This window comes from Xiphias gladius, chromosome 4 (genome assembly GCF_016859285.1).
Source record: "Xiphias gladius isolate SHS-SW01 ecotype Sanya breed wild chromosome 4, ASM1685928v1, whole genome shotgun sequence".
NCBI lineage: Eukaryota > Metazoa > Chordata > Actinopteri > Istiophoriformes > Xiphiidae > Xiphias > Xiphias gladius.
Genome location: NC_053403.1, coordinates 17021475 through 17043225, shown reverse-complemented (window position 1 = coordinate 17043225; position 21751 = coordinate 17021475). Strand labels below are relative to the sequence as shown.

Genomic DNA, 21751 nt, shown 5'->3' with positions numbered 1-21751 from the left:
TGACCTAAAGGATGCCTAATGAGCTCCACTGGTGAAAAGTAGGTGGCAACGTTTGAAATTGACTTATTCTGGTTCAGCAATGCACAGCCTATAATTTTGCTGCTTAAATCATCCCAGTGTTTTGACTGACCGTGACACGTAAACGTCAGAAATAATACTCCTGCTGGCAGAAAAGTAACCACTGAATGTTTTCCCATGGACACCACTTTTAGAAAAGGCTGTACATTGTTCTCTGTGTGCTGCTGTCAGCATCTTTTATTGTGAACCCCTCTGGCGAGCCTCGCGTGAGACTGACAACTTTATCAGTGCGTCACGTCACGACGAGTCAGCTTTGAGAGCGGTGTTTGCTAGGCGGACATCATGGTGAGCCTTAGCTGTGTTAAGGGTTCGGAAAACGCTTAATTCAGTTACCTACAGATGGTGTACTGTGTATTTTATTGTTTCCAGTGTGGCCTTGACATATTGTCTCCAAATTTTAATTTTTCGAGGGACCTTCTGTAACGTGCGCCAGCTAACGTTAGCTAAATAGCTTGTTATCAAACTTTACCGCAAAGTTAGGCAACTTAATCAACCATGGTTGAGTGAGAGCTAACGCTACCGAGAAGCTGAGCTCCGGTCAGTAAACTCAGCTGCCGAGAATTTCATTGCACCGACCAAAAGCAGCTCTATGGGATGTTAGTGTTAATGTTTTTAACAAAGCACGTAAACTGGTGGACAGTATTCACCGTAGAGGGGATACATCTCGAGTGAACATATCGTTACGTTAGTCACAAAAGTTAACGGCCAGTTAACGGTAACGCTAGTTATTCAAAACATTAACGGTTAACGAGCATTTAATACTCTGGGCTGCTAAGTAATCACCCCGATAGCCTCCAGAACTCAAGTCTGTTTTCTAGAAATACCGTAGGACTGTGTATCAAACCTGTGGACTGCATTCTTATCTAAATTCGCATAAAACATACTGCTTCTGTTCACTGACACAGCTCAGTTCATCACTTATAGTGGATTATTAACTTTATGAACACATCAGCCGTAGATTTTTATACCAACTTCGTCTGGTTCGTTTCTGTTAATGCTACACTAAAAGAGCTTCTATTTTAGTTATATAATTGCCAGTGTCTTGTAGTTAAATAGTCACTGTCAAGTGAGGTGAGACAATCCCTGGAAAGATCCAACATGGAAACATCCTAAACCACCCAAAGCACTAATATAAACTACCTGATTTAAAAACAAAGCCTAATGAAACTCCTAACAAACTTCCACGGCTAATCCTTTATAAGGTCTTAAAGAAATTATACTCTTTTTACAGAATCCAGATTTTTTGTGTTACAGTGAAGATATTGCTTAAATTGTACCATTAGTATAGTTTTGATACTGATAATGTTATTTAACCGATCAGGGACTGATTTGAATTTGTAACTTTGAGAACTTTGAATCCCAGTTTCATCTATCTAATGTCAAGGTTTTAGGTATTAATAAGCTTGAGCTTATTTACTGTATCAGTTCAACTTTCAAATCACCGATGATTATTGGCCAATTTGTATTGATCGTAAATATTCATGTAGAGGTGTAATATCAATAGACAAGTTCATGATTGAACCAAATATCCTAGGACATTTGGCAGTGTCTTACAAACATAAGTTCTGTAAATTTATGCAGGCTGGTGTATTTTGATGTTTAGTGATGTGTCATCTTGTGCAAAAAGTAGCTTTAAATGAGCAAACATCGAGACCACAAATGGAAATGGTCCCATGCCTCCTTTTAAGGTGACAGAGGAGCATGTACCCTTTACAGTAGGCAAATGAAACCTTGAGGAATTCATCTATAATCATTACTTTTCTTTATAGTTACCACGTAGTTTCTAAAACATTTCAATGATAAATAAATAATAAAGGAATAAAGGGACACAGCTAGGGGCCAAGTTGTTAGACACTTCTTTAGCTGTAAACTCGTGTGTCCAGTTGCAGCATTTCTATAATTTTTTGTAACTTGCTTAAATGCCTGAAATTTAAGATTTACAGTTAGGCACATAGGTATTTGGTCAGTAACGTAATTTTCATAATTTTGCCTCTGTACACCACCACAATGAATTTGAAACAAAGACAAAAGATGTGAGGGAACAGGCCACACCTGATAATGAAACTGATTGTCAGTCAGTTGTCCAATTACGTTTGAGCCTCTGAAAAATGTGGGGCTATGTATAAAGTTGAAAGTCAATCACATTTTGATGGCTTCGAGTCCAAATACTTATATATCTACCTGTAAATTGGAATTCAGAGGCAATAAAAATTCTAAAGTAAATGTCTTCAGTCCCTTAATTTTCTATGTAATCAGAGTGATAGTGTCTCAGCAGGGGTTTCCCACATAGCAGTTCTTGACTGATGCTTTTAGGACATCATAATTCCTCACATTAGAGTTTTGTAGAGAGATGTTGCAACATGCTGGGTTGCTGTGTATTGATCGTGCCTCAAGATTAAAAGATTAACAACCACCAATTTAAGTCCAACATGGTGAAATCGTGATGTTTTCTGAATTGTCTACAGGAGTTGACTCATCAGGTAGAGAGGTTGATTTGGGATGTGTCATTTTGGTTGGTTAGCCAGTCCGATGGGGTGTGGCTAAATGCCCTGGTGTAAGTGTCTTGATTGCGTTTCTCTCCTCTGTTGCTTGTCATGCTGTAATTTAACATCTCCCAGCACTAGTCAGCAACAGTTTGAGCTGCTGTATTGAGCAGTGTGATTGAGTAATACTGTTATGCAGCTCTAACTAGAAGGCCTCTTGTTTTTTTGCTGATCTCCAGAGTGAAGATGAAGCCCACTGTGCCACTTCTACAACTGGTCCTGCTCGCCGTCGCAGGGCTGAGCCGAGCTCAGGTCAAGACCTCTCTTCTGGATTTGACCAACGACATCGGGAGCATTCTTCCCAGCCTCAGCCGCCCAGCAAACCACAGCCGTATCTTCTATGCAGTGATGTTTGATGCAGGGAGCACAGGCACGCGCATCCATGTTTACACCTTTATCCAGGGTGACTCAGGTAATGCTGGGCAGAGCTTCCGTCTGCTCTTCTACTCTTTTCATCTTATCAGCATCCAGAATGAGAATCCTGTTAAATCGGTTATATATACTGTAGCAAGGATGTCATATACTACATGAATGTGGCATGTGAAACACTTAAAAAGAGCAGTTAATTTACAATGCCAACAGCAGGGTAACAAGCTGTTTCACTATTTCTCAGCTTTCCCTCTCAGTTCTGTAAACCTGTAAATTCTTACTTCAGGGGACATAGGTCATACTTGATTTAATTTACTTTTTTAGTAATAATCCTATTTTGTCAGATTGATGTCAACATGCCTCAGCTTGAAGAAGGGGATATATTCTGCATATGTATGCTAAGCAGATCTAGGCCACTTAATGCTTTTAATAGCTGCTGCATATTTGATATGGGTGGATCTTGTATCTTGTAGAGGGGCTGCCTGTTTTGGATAATGAGATGTTCCATTCCATAAAGCCTGGTTTGTCAGCATATGCAGACTCCCCTGAAATGGTGAGTTCATTGTCAAATCTAATCAATAATATTGAGCTAAAGAGAAAAGTTCAGCTGGCTCTAAAATGTATTCAGAAACACTGCCAATAACCTCTCTATGCAGGGAATTACATTGGTAATGAAAGTAAGTAAAAGGTTAAAAAAAGCAAAATGACAATTGAAGATTCAACCAAGTGTTTTCTCAACACTAACCAGTCAACATTTTGTCAAGACAGCTCTGTGCAGTGCTGTTTTGTAGTGAGCGTTGTCTGTGTTTTTTAAAGGTGGGACACACACTGAAGATGCTGTTGAAAGTGGCCAAGAAGACTGTGCCTCGCCTGGAGTGGAAGAGGACTCCAGTGGTCCTCAGAGCCACAGCTGGGCTTCGGCTGCTGGCCGCAGAGAAAGCTCAGGGTCTTCTGGACCAGGTAAAAGAGTGTACTGATACTAAGACATGATATACGATTGAGATCTTGAGAGTCCTGTTTACACAATAGCAAGATTCGGTAATGTAAAGTTCTTTACTGTAGGGGAGTTGTCTGACAGTTTCAAGGAAAAGTGCAACCTCTTATCCTGTGAAGGAGCAGGTGAAAAAAGAGAAAACATTTTCAGTGCTATGGCAGGTGGCACAGAGACAAAAGGAAAAGTATTGTAATCAGAGTACTGTGAGCTTAGTGTGGATGGCTCACTAAGGGGATAAGATAGTAATGGATGGCCCTGGGGCACCTTGGAAGATAAATTATACTTTATTAATCCCCCTGAGGGAATTAATTAATCCCTTCAAGTGGAGGGCACCTTTGGATGAGCTACCATTACAGTAGATAACATTAAGGCAATTTCTCTTCTGCTTTCCTTGGCTTCTTCATGCTCTTGTTATCCCTCTACCCCTTTCTCTCCCTCTCTTACTCCTCCTCTCCTACATCTCTTCTTATTCCTCCTCAGGTTCAACATGTGTTTGATGAATCTCCTTTTTTGGTCCCAGACAACAGCGTCACCATAATGAATGGCACAAATGAAGGTAACGTCTGCCTACCCTCTGCCCTGAAAAGCAACACATTCATCAGTTATCACAGCCACTCATGTTCTTTCTGCGGTACTTTGTAGGTGGCATCAGTGTGCTGTGTGATTTCTGTGAGTGATCTTTGTTGACAGCAGACCTTTAACTAAATTGCTGTAGATTATTGCTGTCTTTTTTGATGACACTTAAAAAAATGAAATTGCTTTTCACCACAAAGTCATTGTGACCTTATAAGGCCGTAATTATGTGGTGGAAAACGTTACTGTCTGTTGTGCAACAGTGTAATTGATTTGTCAGCATTTCAACCTTGTTTTTAGAATTACAGTTCTTACTCCTACGTGTGCACTGGTTTGTATACGCTATAACTACTGTAATTTCTGTGAAAATTTGTCATCAGATTTTCTAAAATGAACTTGTGTGTTCCACCTGAAATGACTGTTTTCTGCTTCTTGGTTTGCTTGTTTGCTAATTTTGTAAATGTAGGAATCCTGGCTTGGATATCTCTGAACTTTCTGACAGGTCAGTGCTATCTGCGACATTACACTGAATGTTTTTCCTGATTATATTGTTTTCTGAGCTCAGGTACTGTATATTGATATTTAACTTGGTGTCTGAAATTTTCAGTGTCTCATTATAGGTCTTTGTTCACAAATAGAGGCTGAATGTACACAGCTACAATTTCTTTGCCTAGAGCGGATAGCTCTGATCTTTATCAGGCTCAGTGTTGAGATTTTATATTTTGGGTTGCACATGTGTGCCAAATAGACCTTTTGAAGATATCATCTAAGGTATAACTGAGCTCTGCTCTGTTGTGGCTGCTTGATTAAAGTAGGAAATGTTTTCAGATCACCTGAACGCACAAACCAAGAAGACAGTGGGAATATTGGATTTGGGAGGAGGATCTACGCAGATCACTTTCCTGCCAAAACTTAGGGTCTGTTGTTTGTTTGCATGTTTAGAGATTTCTCTTCAAATTGAATTTTACACTGATTAATTACCCAATATATCCTTCATATTCCACTGTAGAAAACCATTGAAACCGTCCCTGTTACTGATTACGTTGCCAGATTTGACATCTTCAATTCAACATTTGAATTGTACACTTACAGGTAACGGATAACTAATGCATGTTTCATAGAGCAGTCGTCGGTTGAATTATAATTCATTGCATCAAATCAATTCCTGATTTTATCTCCTATAAAGGTCATTTCCATACATTTTTAAAATTGCTCCAGTACTGACTAGTTGTTTTTCAAATGCCAATGACTTTGTTGTTGTAACTTCACTTGGATCGGTTTTTAATCAGGAAAACGTCTATTATGTGTTTAGACATTAGTATGTGAATAGACAGGCACTATTTCTTTGGCTTATTTTCAGAATAATTTATTTGTTATGTGCACAGTCTGTTCCTGGTTGGTTTTGTAACTGCATAACATTCTTTTGACTACATCCAGTTACCTGGGAAATGGATTGATGGCAGCGCGACTGGCCACGCTGGGCGCTCTGGGTGCAGAAGGTACTGTGCTGTACATAAAGAACAAGTGCTCTGTTGCCATTTGCTGTGGGTCAGTTTTGTTTATTGAGTGCATCTGAGGATACTGAGACACAACAGTATGTCAGCTCTCCAAGCGCTTTATCTGGTGTTTTTTCCTTCCTGCCTATTTCTCAAAAAATACTGAGAGAAAGAAATAACAAGAGAGATATTTTTGTGGGATGTACGTCAAATCTCGGATAAACAATTCAAGTGAGACTATGATGAATCCAAGAAGGGCTTCGGAAAAAAAATTGTGTTCTTGGGTCAGTCTCAGATGATGTTGACCAGGTTTGAGGCCGTTGAGCCAGTGAAGATATTAAAACAAGTCATGTCTGTGCTCTCACAGGATTGGAGTGGCGGGTTTTTAAAAGTTCCTGCCTGCCAAAGAAGTTCAGGGATGAATGGAGCTTTGGAGGGCTGACCTATCATGTGAGCGGGGACCCAGAGGGTAAGATCCAGTTTAGTATAATCAGTTACAAGAAGAATAAATCCAAAACTACTCTTTATGGGGAAGAACATCTTTAAACCTCCCAAAATACACGACAGAAAAATTTTGTAGCGGCATCACAACATTAGCTGTAGTGTTAGCAAAGCCCATTAAAATGGACTAAGTCGAATTACACATAATTTCATAAAGTTGCTCAAACATAAGATGCATAATTTACAGTGCTCCTTGTTTCTTCTCCAGGTTATGCGGGATTCAAGCTTTGCTATCAAGAAGTACTTAAGGTGGTGAAGGGCATTATTCATCAACCATATGAGCTCGAAGACAACAATGCTTTCTATGCATTCTCTTATTACTTTGACAGAGCTGTGGATGCAGGCCTTATCGGTTAGCGCACACACACACACATACCCACACCCTCTGTACACACCTTACATAATTATACAGACCTAGCGGGATATTATTACCCATTCTGATGCTAGACAGAGGCGCGAAAATGTGAGTCATCTGCACCTGTTTCAGTGGATTTGACGAGCCATAGATGTATAGTTATTAGAGAAATTGCTATCATCTCCCAGTCCATGCTGAAAGGCCACAAGCTCTATTATCAGTATTATGGAAATGTGCATTTAAATTTACTCTTGTAATGAATGGTAGAGCCTTTTTAAATGCTATTAAGATGACCCCAATCATACCCTTTTGCAGATGGGGTCCAAGGGGGGATGCTGGAAGTCAGAGACTTCAAGAAGAGAGCTAAAGAGGGTGAGATGGGCAAAGCAATAAAACGTTGCTATTACAGATGTGCAGCTCCCTGTACTTGAGACACAGTGTGCATCTCAATAGTCTGGCCTTGTGTCCTCGCTACTACCTGAAATCCTGTCCTCATCGTCTCAGCAGAATACAGATGGCTGATTTTACAACCTGACATAATTCTCCTTTTCTCTGATCAGTGTGCAATAAGATGACCAAGTACCCTCCCATAAGCCCTTTTTTGTGTATGGACATGACCTACATCACTTGTCTGCTCAAGGATGGGTTTGGCTTTAAGGAGAGCACTGTGCTGCAGGTGAGGCAGTATTATACAACACAATCAACAGAGTTTGTGGCCTTGCTTACAAGGACGCAAAATTTTTCGAAAGGTTGCAAAGCATTATAAAATCAACTATTCATGTTTGAGGTTGTGAAGCTTAGACTTAGTTGTATAAATCATAATCTGTTGACTCACATTAAATGACACAAGCATGATTAAGTTTAGAATAGCTTCCAGTTAGCGTTTGCTTTACCTTTTTAATTAACCCTAGATAAGGAGATGACATCAGTAATTGCAAAGATGGCTATGCATGACCCTTTTCTGTCTCTCCTGACATCGCAAAAGGAGTGATGCCCCAGTCCTCATAACAAAGAGCACAATTCCTGCTCTCTGACATAAAAAGTGTATGGAAAATAGGAAACTACACACAAATTGTTACTTTTTTTATTTCAATAAATACAAAAGGCATTGAGTGATTTGGTGTTGGATTTTGTCCCCTCCTAGTTGACCAAGAAAGTGAAAAACGTGGAGGCAAGCTGGGCTCTGGGCGCCATACTGGACTACTTCCACAACCTGAAGATCCACTGAGGACAAACACTGCTAGTTTAGGTGGTGCTCAATAACAAACGGAACAATTAGTGGGAACTATCTTATCTAACAGCCCCAGACATCTGCTGTTTGTTTCATAAGGGCACAACTAACCTCATGAGTAATTCTTAATTGCTTTTTAAAAGAAATTAATTCTCAAGTGTAAATATATTGAGCTGGAAATGAGCAATGTGTTGCCTTACTCAGAGAATAAGTGAAGCACTGGAGGCTGACATTTGAGTGAAAGATGTTACCAATTACACACTCAGTTAATGCAGCTTTGGAAATTACTCGATACACAATTTGTTTGAGATAAATGTTTGTGTTTTACTCAGGGTGATAAACATGGTGGCCTGGCTTGTTACGTTGGTTGTGCTGAGCAAGACAAGTGTTCATGTGCAGCAATATGGTATACTGTGCTTTAGCAGTTTTAATGGCGAGTGTTATGTTATTACTAATAAGGATAATGAAGCATATAAAATGTCAGGTACATTTTAATCTGACAATCATTAGCCATTAAAGTTTTGGGTAAAAATAGAGTTAGGTCCCTAAGTATTTGGACAGTGACGTCTGTAAACCACCACAATGGATTTTAAATGAAGCCATCAAGGTGTGTGAAGTGTTGACTTTCAGCTTTAATTCAAGGGGACTAACAAAAATACTGCAATAATACTAGCCATTTTTATACAGTCACTAATTTTCAGAGGCTTAAAAGTAATTGGATAATTGACAACTGATCAGTTTCATGACCAGATGTGGCCTCTTCCCTCATTATTTAATGACAAGTTAAGCAGATAAAAGGTCTGGAATTGATTCCAAGTGTTGAATTTGCCTTTGGTAGCTGTTCATGGCAACTCTCGTATATGCGATTTAAAAAAGGTGTTGATGCAAATAAAGGAGGCCATCATTAGGCTGGAAAAAAAAAAAAAAACCTGTCAGACAAATAGCAGAAACTTCAGGAGTGGCCAAATCAACAATATGGTACATTCTTAAAACGAAGAAATGCACTGGCGAGCTCAACAACACCAAAAGGCCTTCCTCTCAAGGAGGAAGGCGTATCATTGTCAAAGTCTACACTCAAAAGACGCCTTCATGAATGTGAATACAGAGGGTTTACCACAAGGTGCAAACCATTGGTAATACTCAAGAACAGAAAAGCCAGATTAGACTTTGCCAGAAAACATCTACATTGTGGAGGCAGTGTTATGGCATGGGCAAGTATGGCTGCCAATGGAACTGGTTCACTGGTGTTTATTGATGATGTGACTGCTGGTAGAAGTAGCAGGATAAATTTTGAAGTGTACAGGGCTACACTATCTGCTCAGATTCAGCCAAATGCTGCAAAACTAACAGGACAGGGCTTCATAGTACAGATGATAACGACCCAAAACATACTACGAAAGCAACGCTAGAACTTATCAAGGCAAAGAAATAGAATATTCTTCAATGTCCAAGTCAGTCACCTGACCAAAATCCAATTGAGTCTGCTTTTCAAGTACTGAAGATAAAACTGAGCAGAAAGACCCACAAACAAGCAGCTACTGAAGGAAGCTGCAGTAAAGGCCTGGCAAAGCATCTCAAAGGACAAAACTCAGTATTTGGTGATGTGCATGGGTTCCAGACTTGAGGCAGTCATTGGCTGGACAGGGTTTTCATCCAAGTATTAAATATAATCCTTATTGTGTTGGTTTGTCCAATTAATTTTAAGCCTCTGAAAATGAGCGACTTCATAAAAATGGCTGTAATTTCTAAACGATTAATGCAATATTTTTGTTAAACCCTTTGAATTAATGTTGAAAGTCTACACTTCATTCACATCTTGATCAGTTTGTTTCAGATTCCTCATGGTAGAGTACAGAGGCAAAATTACAAAAATTGTGTCACTGTCCAAATATTTATGGACCTAACTGTAAGTGGCACTCACTGTTCATTTGAGAGCATCACTGCATTTCAGGCTCAGACCTCTTGTTTCCAATGATGATGCACAGAACAATGCATGGTAATTATATTATAATAAACTTTTAAAACCCGTCTCATTTCTTTGGGAGTATTTGTTTTCAAAAACTTGAGGAAAAAGGTTGTTTGTATAAACTCTGACCTTTCACACTTGTCAAAATAAAACCTCATTGGTTGCTAATTACAAATATCTACAGGTGTTAAAGTCAGTGATTATTCTATTTACAGATATATGTAGGCAGTGTGTGACATTTGTCATGGCAGACTACAGCAGAGCCACCACATCTTCTCCATATGCATGGCCCTCGGTGGTCATGGTCACCAGCTCATGTGGCTGAGAAAGAACTACCACTGAGTCTGCAGAGCCTGGAGGGAGGGACACCAACACAAAGGCAAGTTCAGAGATGAGAAATAACCTGGTAATATGAATGCTGCCTAATAGTGAGATAACAGTCAATTTATATGGATCTGCAGTAAGATCCCGCTTCTGTACATTGTGATATGAAATCCACCCCTTTCAGGACAAAATCTCTTCACTAATACAGTTATCTTTGAGTTTCTGCAAACTTTCACCTGGTCGTGTCCTCTGGTTTTAATGAAGAATGCTGACGGGCCAGTTTAGGGAAACTGAAGGACAAGCAAAAAAAAAACAAAAAAAAACCCTCTGATAGAGAGCCCGCAGTAAAATTTAAAAGTAAAATTTTATTAATGTCCTGTCACATTACCCTTTGATGTTATTAAACATATGATGCTGCTTCTGTTGTTCTACTCAGTCCCACGCGTCTGAATTTACCAACACCAAATGAGTGAGGAGATGCACTCAGAAAAAATTGAATGAGATCATTCATCACCTGCAATGTCTTCCTAAATTTAGTTGTCAAACCACCACAACCAGCAGAAGTCATCATCAAATGACACTGTATCAATGATGACACAAGAAGTTAATTTCAGTATGTGGTAGTAATGATCTACTAGTGACCACTATCCTGAAGGAATTCTCTGTTTGGCAAGATTTTTATGACCTTGCCACATTACATAATCGTGCCGTGATTACAACTGATTCACCAAATATATAGGCAGCAACTATTCTACATTAGGATTACAAAGGCAATTTAAGTCACATTATTGCTCAAAAGTCCAAAAGAAAGCGTCTCAAAAGTCAAGACAAACAATGCTAAACACAAAAACTAGACTGAGTGTCAAAATGGTTGAAAAACAGATAACAGGACATTAGTGACACCACAAGTTGACTCGGGACATTAACAGAACAGTATGAGCTTTGCTAAATCAGTGTTTACTGCAGGGCTGTTGTATTGTGAGATGTTTTCATATTTTGTCCATCTTGTATGTATTGTCTTTTCTCTGTCATACATGTACGAACGCCTACCTGGTGATCTCAGCATGGCATGATGAAGATTCATGGGTTCCACGGTTGTTGTCATGGTGACCATACCATCTCCGTTCTCACCGTCTGCCTCCAGCAGGCTACTTTGTGTCAGAGCCTCTCCTGTCAGTGGCAAACAAACAAAGTTTTGCTTTTCCCACACCTTAACGTGAAATAGTATGAAATGGAGAGTGACACACAATGTACTTTAACCACCACCTTTATAGGAACCAACAAAATGGGCCAAAATCCGAGTCTGATGTCGAAATCTGAAATCTGCTCAATATTACTAACTTTCTAAGTTACATTTAGACCATGAATTCTTTTAAGGGCTATAGTTATTCCAACACAGTTGATTTAATAATTTAAGCAGTAGCTCTGTTATGTATAAATAACACAGAAACTGCTCCTCTGTTGTGAAGCTGCATCTTCCTTTGCTCTGCTTTTACAAAAGATCAGCCTCTTTGGGGAGGCTGACCCGAATAAATCTGCTGTGTATAATTAGAGCTTTGGCAGCGTTTCCTCTGTGGTGATTCAGCTGCAGTGCTTCCCAACTGCTACAGAAATGTGACAAGGAAGCAAATGCACTGTCTGATCTCATCATTTCATGCTATATAACTAATTTAAGATGATTTTGGACAATTAGACCATATGTTGGAATGTAAAGAGCTCATTGAGAGACGTTTTTAGATTTTAAGAGGTACTGAAACTGATACTAAGAATAGAGGCAGGAGTGAACTCAGGTAAATTTCCCACAGCAGCAGTGGAAGATTTACTCAAGTATCCACTCATGTATCTCAGTCATTTGTAAGGTGAAGTCAAAAAGACATTTGAATAAGGCAAGAACAGCTTGACGACATGAATATGAGTTGCTGTACCATTTTAATGTTGAGATAATTCTTTTCAAACGAATTTGAGCCCATCAAAAGAAGCCTAAGAGGACTGTTTTTGCGGCAGAGTTGGGCTGTCTCTGCTTTTCCAAATATATTAGCAGTCTAAAACAATTCAGCTACTGGCCCTGAGAAATGACAAATTAAATGATACATTTTTAAGTGCTAAAAACCATTAATAATTCAAGAAAAGTTCCTCAATGTAACTTAGACCAACACCATCTCTATGCACATTTTAAAATGTATGGACTGCTTGAAGCTACATAATCCAAGGATTAGCATATCCACCTACCACACTAGGTGTGTGTGTGTGTGTGTGTGTGTGTGTGTGTGTGAGAAAAAGATAAAATGAGAGAGAGAAAGACCTGTTTCTCTGCTTTCGCTGCTGAGCCCCTCCTCTCCATGTCTCTTCCTCATGTGGACGTTTCTGCTGCCAGACTGAGAGAAAGTCTTCCCACAGATCCCACAGTGATGAGGCTTCTCACCTGGGAAACGCCCACACAGAAACACAAGGAGAGGTACTATAATGTGTATAATGTTCTGAACTGACAGAGAATGCATCTCTTCAAGGCGCATGATGATAAACTATATCTGTAGCACAGTAATTACAAAAATGTGCTCAGCTGTGCAGCTGTACACTCTGTCCTACTCACCAGAATGTACAAGCATGTGTTTCCGTAGGCTGGAATACTCTGCGAAGGATCGCCCACAACCATCTGCTTCACATAGAAAAGGCTTCTCCCCTATACACAGCCATCCACCCCACACATACATGTTGTTTAACTCCAAAACATGAAGACCTAATGTAGTAAAGTGATTATGGGAGAATTGCACTGAAGTACCAAATGTGAATGTGCTGAAACTGATTTCAATGGCCTAAAACGCTTTTTTTTGGTTTGTTTTGTTTATAGAACTCACGGTGAAAGCTGACCTATTTTGCCACACAATAATGTAAAAGATGTAATATAATTTCGTCAAACTAAGCAGATATTATAGCTCACAAAAAGCTGTTCCTCCACAAATATGGACAAAATATAAAGACTGTACAGTGTAGCTGTTCTTCTAACTCGTCCCTAGATAAAATAAGAGGACCTTGGAACAGGCCATCAAAAATCTTAGTGTCACCCCCAGCGTGTTTGAGCTTTCACACGCAGGTATCTTCCTGCTCCCCACCTGTGTGTATGCGTTTGTGATTCTTCAAGTTTCCAGCAGTTGTGAACTTCTTGCCGCAGTTCTTCTCCTTGCAGATGAAGGGCTTCTCGCCGTTGTGAGTCCTCATGTGGACCTGCAGCCTCTGCAGCACATAGAAGCTCTTCCCGCAGCCCTCTGCGCTGCATCTGAACATTCGGTCATTCCTGGGAGCCAAGATAACCAAACAGACAAGCCTTGGTGGCTCCTGTGCACATGTTCCGTTTGCAACAGTCCACCACTAGGTCAGACAGGGCAATCGCTCATACTGATGTTAACAGCAGGACAAGTACACACTTCTTTCTAAGTCTCAGCTGTGTTTTCTCCTGTTTGACTGTCTCCACCACAATAACCAGTGGGAAAAACAACCTGAGCTGTGATCACTCCTTTACGTAAAGTTAAACGTAAACTAACTTGGTCTCAAAAGCCTGGAAAAGAAGGCAAGATGAACTATAAAATTGGTATTCACTCTATCTCTCCAGTATTATACAATAAATGTCAGTGATATTATGAATTCTGTTAGAGACAACGAAGGTCACAAAAATCTGACAGTAAAAATTATTCAAATTGGTTCTCTTTATTGTTGGACCATTTTTGTAGTATTGTTTGAAAATGTATACACCCACTCAATCTGGCTTATATAAATTTGTGGTGTCTTGTAAACAATGTAAGCTGGGTATAGTTGTTTGGAGAAAATGCCTGCAGTCAGTAGCTAAGATTGGATTGCACATAGCTGCAGTGTGTAATGATTTGTATAACAAGTTGGAAACTCTATTATCCTCCAAAGTTACATTATTAGTATTTTTCAATTTATGAAATTTATCCTCATTAGCTAGGACTTGCACAGGGCTTTGGCGCTTTGGCAACGGCATCTTGTTGGGACCACTGCCTGAGTCCATAATGTTCCACTGCTGTCTGTGTAAATGTGTTACCTGTGTGTTTTGAGGTGATATTTGAGATGAGCCGGCCAGGTGAACGTCCTGCAGCAACCCTCAAACGAGCAGCGGAGGATTTGCTTGGAGAGGGGGCGGCTGGTCCGAGATGGCAGCTCTCGCTTGTCCCCGTCTGCTGTAAAACTGTGTGTGTGGTCACCTAGGCAACCAGAAGGGGAGCGTGAGTGGGGCTGTGCAGAAAACAATCCAGGAGAGCCAGGTGGCCGGCCTCTGGCGCCCGGCTGTATAAAGGCTAATCATCAGGAAATGACTGAGACCTGCAGAACAACTGCAGCCAAAAGAAAACAACCTGAAGCTGAATGCAATCGCTCCCTTTTAACCTGCTCTGACTCCCCACCTTGAAAGCCTTTAACAGGTCCAATTTTGCTTGCAGCGGGACAGCAGTGATACACCTAAAAGTGATACCCCACTGCTGAAGGAAACTTGTCTAATCTAATGCAAGTTGGTGGGAGGGAAGCCATTAAAGTGACTCATATAGAGGAGTTTGAGTCGCACACTGAAACCAGTTTCAATCTGCTGCAGACATTTTATTTAACAATGTACAAAGTATCTCTCTTAACTGGTCCACTGGCTCAGAATATGCTGGGGGAGAGATCATGTCAAAGACATCCTGGGCTGGATCCAAATGGTCTACAAAGTGTGTCCTTTTTCCTTTGCTAACTACTCTTACTTGACTTTAATGGAAATATGAGGTCATGGATCAATGTGGAGATATGACATGGAGGTAGAAAAGGAACACTTTTCTCATAGTCCAGCTGAACTTCAACTAGGCTACATGATTACACAAGGTTGGTCTGAAGCACCCAGTTTTGAATATTGCTTAAAAAAAGAAAAAAGAAAAAAAGAAAACACCAAAGAAGCTTTTCTCCACCAACATATGTCAAAATAGACAATGTATGCTTATTTCGAGTCACTTATAGCCTCTCTACCTCGATTTAAATAGCAATTTTTAACAGTTAAATGATCATAAACCATGGAAAACAGAACCATGAGAGGAAATAAACTGGGACCAAATAAGATGGAAAGAAAACTTCACTCACATGCCACTTTTTTAACCAGGACCTCGAGCTGCAATTCGACTCAGAAGGGGTTCAAAGATCAGAGATGTAGCTAGGAGTCATAGTGCTTTGAATGTCATGGCTAAATACGTTATCTATCAGGCTGCATGTGGAGGGAAGTTAAAAGGGGTTGTGATGTAGTTGACTCCCGGTGTGGGTCAACAGCTCGCTGCAGCAGACATCTCTGTCTTAGATCAATGTAGAGGCCTTACAGTAAGATGAGGTGAAGGTGTGGGGACCTATCACTAAGCAAGAAACAGATCAATAATAATAAGAGGGCATAAAAAACCCTCAACAATTAAAGCAGAGATTGGAAGGAAACGTAAAACTTTGTGTTGTGTTTAACGGCCTCTAAGGGGCGTCCTAAATTCCACCGGGGAAGCTAATTTGCCATCTGCATAACTTTTAATGAAGAGTTCAACATTTATTGTCCACTAAACATAAGGCTATATATCTGGTATCAAAATTTGTATCCATTAGCCTACCTGTAGATACAGTATTTTGGTTAACAGCTATCGGACTATTTCTTGGCTCTGAGCTGTTGCCAGGCAACCAGTCCCGACCAAGAAATAGCCTGGCACATTAACTGTTTAAATTAAACAAAAAAGATATAATGTGTGAATTATTGAGTTTTAGAGGTGCTGTTAGCTGGATTTTGACATCTCTGGACAGGGCCAGGCTAGCTCTTTCCCTGTTTCCTGCTTCCTTGGTATCAAGAGAGTTGTATCAGTCTTCTCATCTAACTCTTGGCAAGAAAACTGATAATCACATTTCCCAAAATGTAATACTAGTCAGAACCATTTGCCATTCCATTATCCTTCATATACAGTTTTTTCCTTGCTTGATTACGTGACCGCCTGTCTATCCTCTTCCCTGCTCTGTCTTTGGTTACTGTTTAAAGTGCTTTAGTTAAAACACTTTAAACTGATCGCCCCTTACTGAATTCACAAAGAAACAAGATTTAGTTGTCTCAATTTATATACAAAAACACTGAAAACATTCACCATAGTGTCAGTGGTCTACGGGCTACTTAGCCAAAGCTAGGGAAAAATCCAGTACATAAACAGCCCCATTAAAGAGCTGATTTACCGTTACATTTCCTTTAACATCATTTCACAAACTGCAACCATAAAACCAATTATACAGTTGTACAACATTTTTGTGTAAGTTTTATGTTGTTTCAGAAAGGTTTAGTATTATTACTAAACTAAAAAATGTTGTAAAGAGCAGTGAGTGAATGCTGTGGGTCATTCCTTTTCAGCAGCAATTTTGCTTTATGAGTCAGTCCGGCATCCGTACCCGCCAACTGCAGTCCCTAGCGAATTCACAGCTAATTCCTGGCACCTACTGACATAACAAGGGCTTAGCATGACATGAGACGAACAAGAAGTGCATGCTAGCTAACCTAAAAGAAAAAAATAAATAAATAAACTGCTCTAAAAGGAGGACGCTGCATCACGTTGAAGAGGTGAATTACATACTCGGAAGAAAGTTCTGGGTTTTTGTCCGCTAAAGTTAAAATCATATTTTTATCTACACCGATCTCATACATGGCCTCTCTAGAATCCAGCTGATGGAAATCCCTCATAGTGACTGAGAACTTTAATCCCTGTAAGCAGAGTTATTTTACCACAGAAAATGCACTGCTTCCAAATCAAAGGCTTGATTTCTTGATATTTTCTGAGTTTTTTCCTAATTTTTGACTAAAACATGAAATTGCATCACAGATAGCTGGCTCTAATACACACGCCAGTAGCAATGCACACATCCATGAACAGCAATATAGCAAAAGATTATCTTGTGAAGAATCTGTTTGGCTTTAGTCTCTATTGTGAAAGACTTCTGCAAACACTTCTGCCTGTGTTGATGACACAAAGTGAGTTTACCGTTAGTGACACTTGAAGCTCTGGCGTCCTGGCTGGCCTTGGCATCTCTTGCAAGCTGTGCCCGTGTGGCAGCAATCAGGCTGTCATGTGCCAGCTCCTGTACCCGCAGATACCAGGGAGCACTACCATCTATCCCATAATCCCCTGATGAGACCCCCTCATCATCGTCCTCCCCGGCGCCATCTGCGGCGAAGATCAGGGACTCTGAGGAGGCTGTGATGCCTGAGAGGAAAGAAAAGGCAGAGGGTGAATCACCATGAATGAAGACGTTCAATTTCAATGCAATATTCTGCGAGATCATCAATGGCGTGAGCTCCTCGAGGTCACATTTCTGAATTCATTATTGTCCTCCCATGATGCTCAGAAATTTTGGATTTATTGTTATGGCTTTATTCTGAAAGTCTGAGAGGATGGCCAACAGACATACAAATGTTCACAAAAAAAAAAAAAACAATCCCTCTTTTTCAGGATTTGAATTTAATGTAACAATAGACAGAAAATGATTCTGTCTGGTGAAAAGTCTTTTCTATCCTTCACATCTCTCACTGAGTCACAGACAGAACACTGCACACTGCACATTAGGTGTATGTCAAGAGACCAAAATTAATTTTTTGGCTTTCCTGCCAAGAGCTGATAAACCAAGGGAATGTGCCTGCCATGGATCATTTCTTCCAGCCAAAAGAATTCACACTTTTTTTTTCATGAAAATGTGTCACCCCATTTCTTTTGTAGCAGTGTGTGTAGAATCAGGAGCCGAGACGAGACACAAAGTACAGACACAAGATTGGATTTAGAGTTTAAATGTAAAGCATTCTCACTCTTAATTTTACTACAGTTAATCAAAAAGTGACTCATCACACTGAATGTCAGGTTTCTATTAGGGCTGCAGCTAATTATTTTCATTATTAATTAAATACTCATTTATTTCTTTAGTTGTTCATTTGACCTAGAAAATGTGACAACCAGACAACTGCCCGTTACCTTGCTAGTACTATAATTAGGTTATGTAACAAGAGGAAATTTTGTATTGCTTTTTCTTTTCTTAATACAGATGATACCTCTTCGATTAGTACAATAGTGAAAATGTAAGCATTCAAATGTTGTCACGATTATTCACCAAATACTGCAATTTGTTGCTTGGTAGGAGTAATTTTTGGGCTCTGGCATGTGTAAAGGTATACGTTAGCAGACTGGTGTTGCTTTTACCTTTTGCGAGGTTCAGCAGGACATAGGAAGTGCTGTCTGACTGTTGTAAGTCATGGAGGATGGGCGTGGGGCTGGGCGAAGCCTGTGGGTGAGAGTGTGTCTGGACCACTAAAGGGTTCCGCTCTGACACCCCTCCAAACTCTGACAGCGAGGGAGAACTCACAGGCTCATGACTCAGGCCTCCATCTGAGTAGGAAATCAGTGTTTGTTAGATTTCCACTTTGACACTTTTGTTAGGCCTCACACTTGCACAAAATGCAGTTTGCAAGTAGAAACATAACTGTGTTTGCAAATCTATCATTCCGCAGGGTCAAATGGAAAACCTGAAGCATTTTAAACAGAGCAGTAAAGCTTGTCAGAACTTACTTAATAATGTAGGATTGAAAGCAATGCAACACTAATCCATATCACAAGGGATGGTAATCTTCTGAAAGAAGAAGACTGGCAGAGCTGGAATAGTGTGGAAAACTGTATGCATTAATGAGCAGGTGCAGGTATTCAGATCCAGGGGTTTTCTTTAGTAAATGTACCACCAGATTTATACTTATATTAATATACTTTCTTTTACTTTGTGCATTGTGAAGCAGATGTAGACCCAGACGATGATTACAAAATTCTGGATTGTTGATTTTTTCCTCATAAATGCATTTTTTTTGTAATTTTACATTTTTTGACCATTTAGCACCAATTCATTATTTGAAAAGACTGAGTAACTACATGGCCAACGTGTAGCCTTTGTTCACTATAGACATTTTAATTGTGGAAGTGTTCTGCTGTTTTCCATATTAGGATTGTATTTTCCCTTTCAGTTACTCAGACAGAGAGATGCAGCAGAGATGACTCACATATTGTGAGTTACCTAAATCCCAACGCTTGTTTGTTAGGCTGTCTTGACAGTGGAGGCATCACACGTTTATTCAGTAAAGTAAAGAAAGTAACCATCAAAATATAACACCATGTGTTATATTGTGACACGGTATATGAGTATGAGATAAAATGAGTGTACTTTGGGTTCCTCCACAGGTATTTTGACATATAGAGAACATGACAAGAGCCTGTAGCAGTGAGCAGCTGCTCACCTGTGAGCTCCAGCGGGCTGCACAGTGAGCTCTCAGCTGGAGCCAGCAGAGGCAGGCAGGAGTGTTTGGACTCTGAGTCCTCCAGACCCTGCACCAACGGGATGGACGCGTTCTGTACAAACTGCACCAGCAGCTGAGAGGAGAAACACACGGAGAAACAGGTGTCTGGATATGAAGCTCATGTCGTATTCAATGTTATCCGTCCCAACAGAGTCTACTGGAGCATAAAAAAGCTGAAAAGGGTACCTCTGGTTTGGAGTCCAGCTCATCAGACAGCATGGGTCACCCTGTGTGGAACCTGTGACATAAAAGGATAACCCCTGATACACCAAACGCACCCAAATTTGCTACCATTGAAGACTAATAAAAGCAAGACTTACCTCAAATTTGACCTGCTAAGTGGAAGATTTTCTGTCGTTCATACGCTCAGGCTGTAGGTCATCTTTGAGTCCAAACCATAACACAAGCTCTGCGGTCAAACAACAGGACAACACGTCAAATTGTCAAGTAAACGTCTCAGCTTTGCTAGCTGACAGCTAGCCACTATAAGTTAAATACCAAAAAAATACCGGTCGAACAATGCAGCTAAATGCAGCTAAATGCAGCTAAATGCAGCTAAATGTCGACAAACCCGCGTCAGTCTTACACACAGTCTGTGAGTAAAGCAGACAAATGACAGACTGCCTTGTTAACTTAGCTAGCATAGTTAGCAGTTACCAAAACTAGCTACGGGCGACCAAGACAGATGTTAGCTGCCCGGTGTCAAAGCCTGGCTGCTGACGATGCGATATGCATAAATGTAACCCCACGAAATCTCCAGTAACATGAAACTAATTTGCTTACCTCGTAGTGGTAGCGTGACTGAGCTACACTGTGAGAGCAGATAGCTTAATAATTGTCTCTCAACAGAGTGGCAGGTTTGTTCTACGGAGACTCTGATGGAACAAATTTTACAACATTTCCGCGTTGTCGGGCAAAAGGAAGCCGTGCCATCGATGCCATCCAGTGGTCGAAGCTGTAATCTATACGTTAAGATAAAGAGAATTTCACTAGGACAGCCTGGAAGTTATGGAATATAGTGCTGCATTTTGGTTAAATTATATGTATTTTCCGCAAAATAAGTCACAGGCCCAGGGGCCAGGGGGTCACGAAGGGCAAAGAGACATATGACTACTAACTACTAAAGACACAGAAAAGAAAAACAGCCACAAAAAGATGCAAAATGACCACACAAAACATCTTCAAATGACTGTATCTTGTTTGTCTCTTTCAATCTGTGGGTCTTGCTTATTATGTGGGAGGGGTTGGGGGCCTTTTACATGTCTATGCCCAGGTACCCATTGTATCATGATCCATCAACAGTATACAGTAACATTTTGAGAGCACTTGATGATGCCCCGTAGTCAACTACTTTAATTAATGCTTTATTAAGGGAAGGTGTATAGCAGAGATCAAACAGTTGATTCTCGGTATGTTAACACATGCACACAGTGTAAAACTAATAGTGTCTACCACAGGTGTCACTAATTAGTAATCAAGACCTCAGTCGTTTTCAGAAAATGAGGCCACATGTATTTCAGTTCCTGTGGTATTTACAACAAACAAAGAGATTGACTTCTAACCAAAATTGTAAAATACAAACTTCTATATATCATTTCACTTCAGAGTAACAGATGCATAATAGACTTTATGGATCCTGAAATTTAACTCTCGTCTGCAAAATCCACACATTGCTCAGTTAGTGCTCTTCTCACACAAATGGATACCACCTTCTCAGTTTGCTAGTGTGATGAGAGACGTGTGTGGGAAAACTCCAAAAATAAACATTTCAGTGTTCCCGATTTCTCATCTCTATCCAAGCTTCAAAACTTAACTTGCTCTTCCTCCCCATGTAACCTAAAAATGTTGTCTGAACTGACTTTGGACAAACAAGAAGTGGTACCATTAACTTGTACAGATAAAAAGTTTATTTGGAATGACATTTATTACACAAGCAATGAGTCTAACTTAAAAT

The 21751-nt window shown here is 40.1% G+C and overlaps 2 protein-coding genes across 3 annotated transcripts; one reads left to right on the top strand and one right to left on the bottom strand.

Annotated features, from left to right (window-relative positions):
• The first annotated feature begins 10 nt into the window (after positions 1 to 10).
• Positions 11 to 8784, top strand: LOC120789428 (ectonucleoside triphosphate diphosphohydrolase 5-like). 2 transcript variants are annotated; one of them, XM_040126142.1, is made up of 14 exons: positions 11 to 38; positions 2801 to 3033; positions 3464 to 3543; positions 3807 to 3950; positions 4465 to 4540; positions 5024 to 5059; positions 5386 to 5474; positions 5567 to 5649; positions 5995 to 6056; positions 6421 to 6522; positions 6763 to 6906; positions 7225 to 7281; positions 7470 to 7585; positions 8054 to 8784. In XM_040126142.1, exons 1-14 carry the CDS (start codon positions 19 to 21, stop codon positions 8135 to 8137), a joined length of 1326 nt encoding a protein of 441 aa, XP_039982076.1. In that variant the 5' UTR covers positions 11 to 18; the 3' UTR covers positions 8138 to 8784. The 2 variants fall into 2 exon arrangements, with proteins under 2 accessions (XP_039982076.1, XP_039982077.1); XM_040126143.1 differs by lacking the exon at positions 11 to 38 and adding an exon at positions 134 to 363 and having other exon boundaries at positions 8054 to 8165.
• Positions 8785 to 9386: 602 nt separating this feature from the next.
• znf410 (zinc finger protein 410) lies at positions 9387 to 20753 on the bottom strand. Its single transcript, XM_040126035.1, has 12 exons — positions 20581 to 20753; positions 20118 to 20206; positions 19984 to 20035; positions 19738 to 19870; positions 18659 to 18844; positions 17453 to 17674; positions 14488 to 14647; positions 13541 to 13722; positions 13021 to 13110; positions 12733 to 12852; positions 11481 to 11600; positions 9387 to 10459 (listed from the first exon to the last, which is right to left on the bottom strand). Exons 3-12 carry the CDS (start codon positions 20014 to 20016, stop codon positions 10359 to 10361), a joined length of 1347 nt encoding a protein of 448 aa, XP_039981969.1. The 5' UTR covers positions 20017 to 20035; positions 20118 to 20206; positions 20581 to 20753; the 3' UTR covers positions 9387 to 10358.
• Between the last annotated feature and the right edge of the window lie 998 nt (positions 20754 to 21751).

Coding starts and splice junctions, on each gene's coding strand:
- znf410 (XM_040126035.1), bottom strand. CDS start 20,016: ATGCTGTCTGATGAGCTGGACTCCAAACCAGAG. Junction 14,648..17,452: donor AGCTTCAAGTGTCACTAACG/GTAAACTCACTT, acceptor CTGGTTGCCTAG/GTGACCACACACACAGTTTT. Junction 10,460..11,480: donor TGCCATGCTGAGATCACCAG/GTAGGCGTTCGT, acceptor CCCTCCCTCCAG/GCTCTGCAGACTCAGTGGTA.
- LOC120789428 (XM_040126142.1), top strand. CDS start 19: ATGAGCTCCACTGGTGAAAA. Junction 3,951..4,464: donor CTCAGGGTCTTCTGGACCAG/GTAAAAGAGTGT, acceptor ATTCCTCCTCAG/GTTCAACATGTGTTTGATGA. Junction 4,541..5,023: donor AATGAATGGCACAAATGAAG/GTAACGTCTGCC, acceptor TTGTAAATGTAG/GAATCCTGGCTTGGATATCT.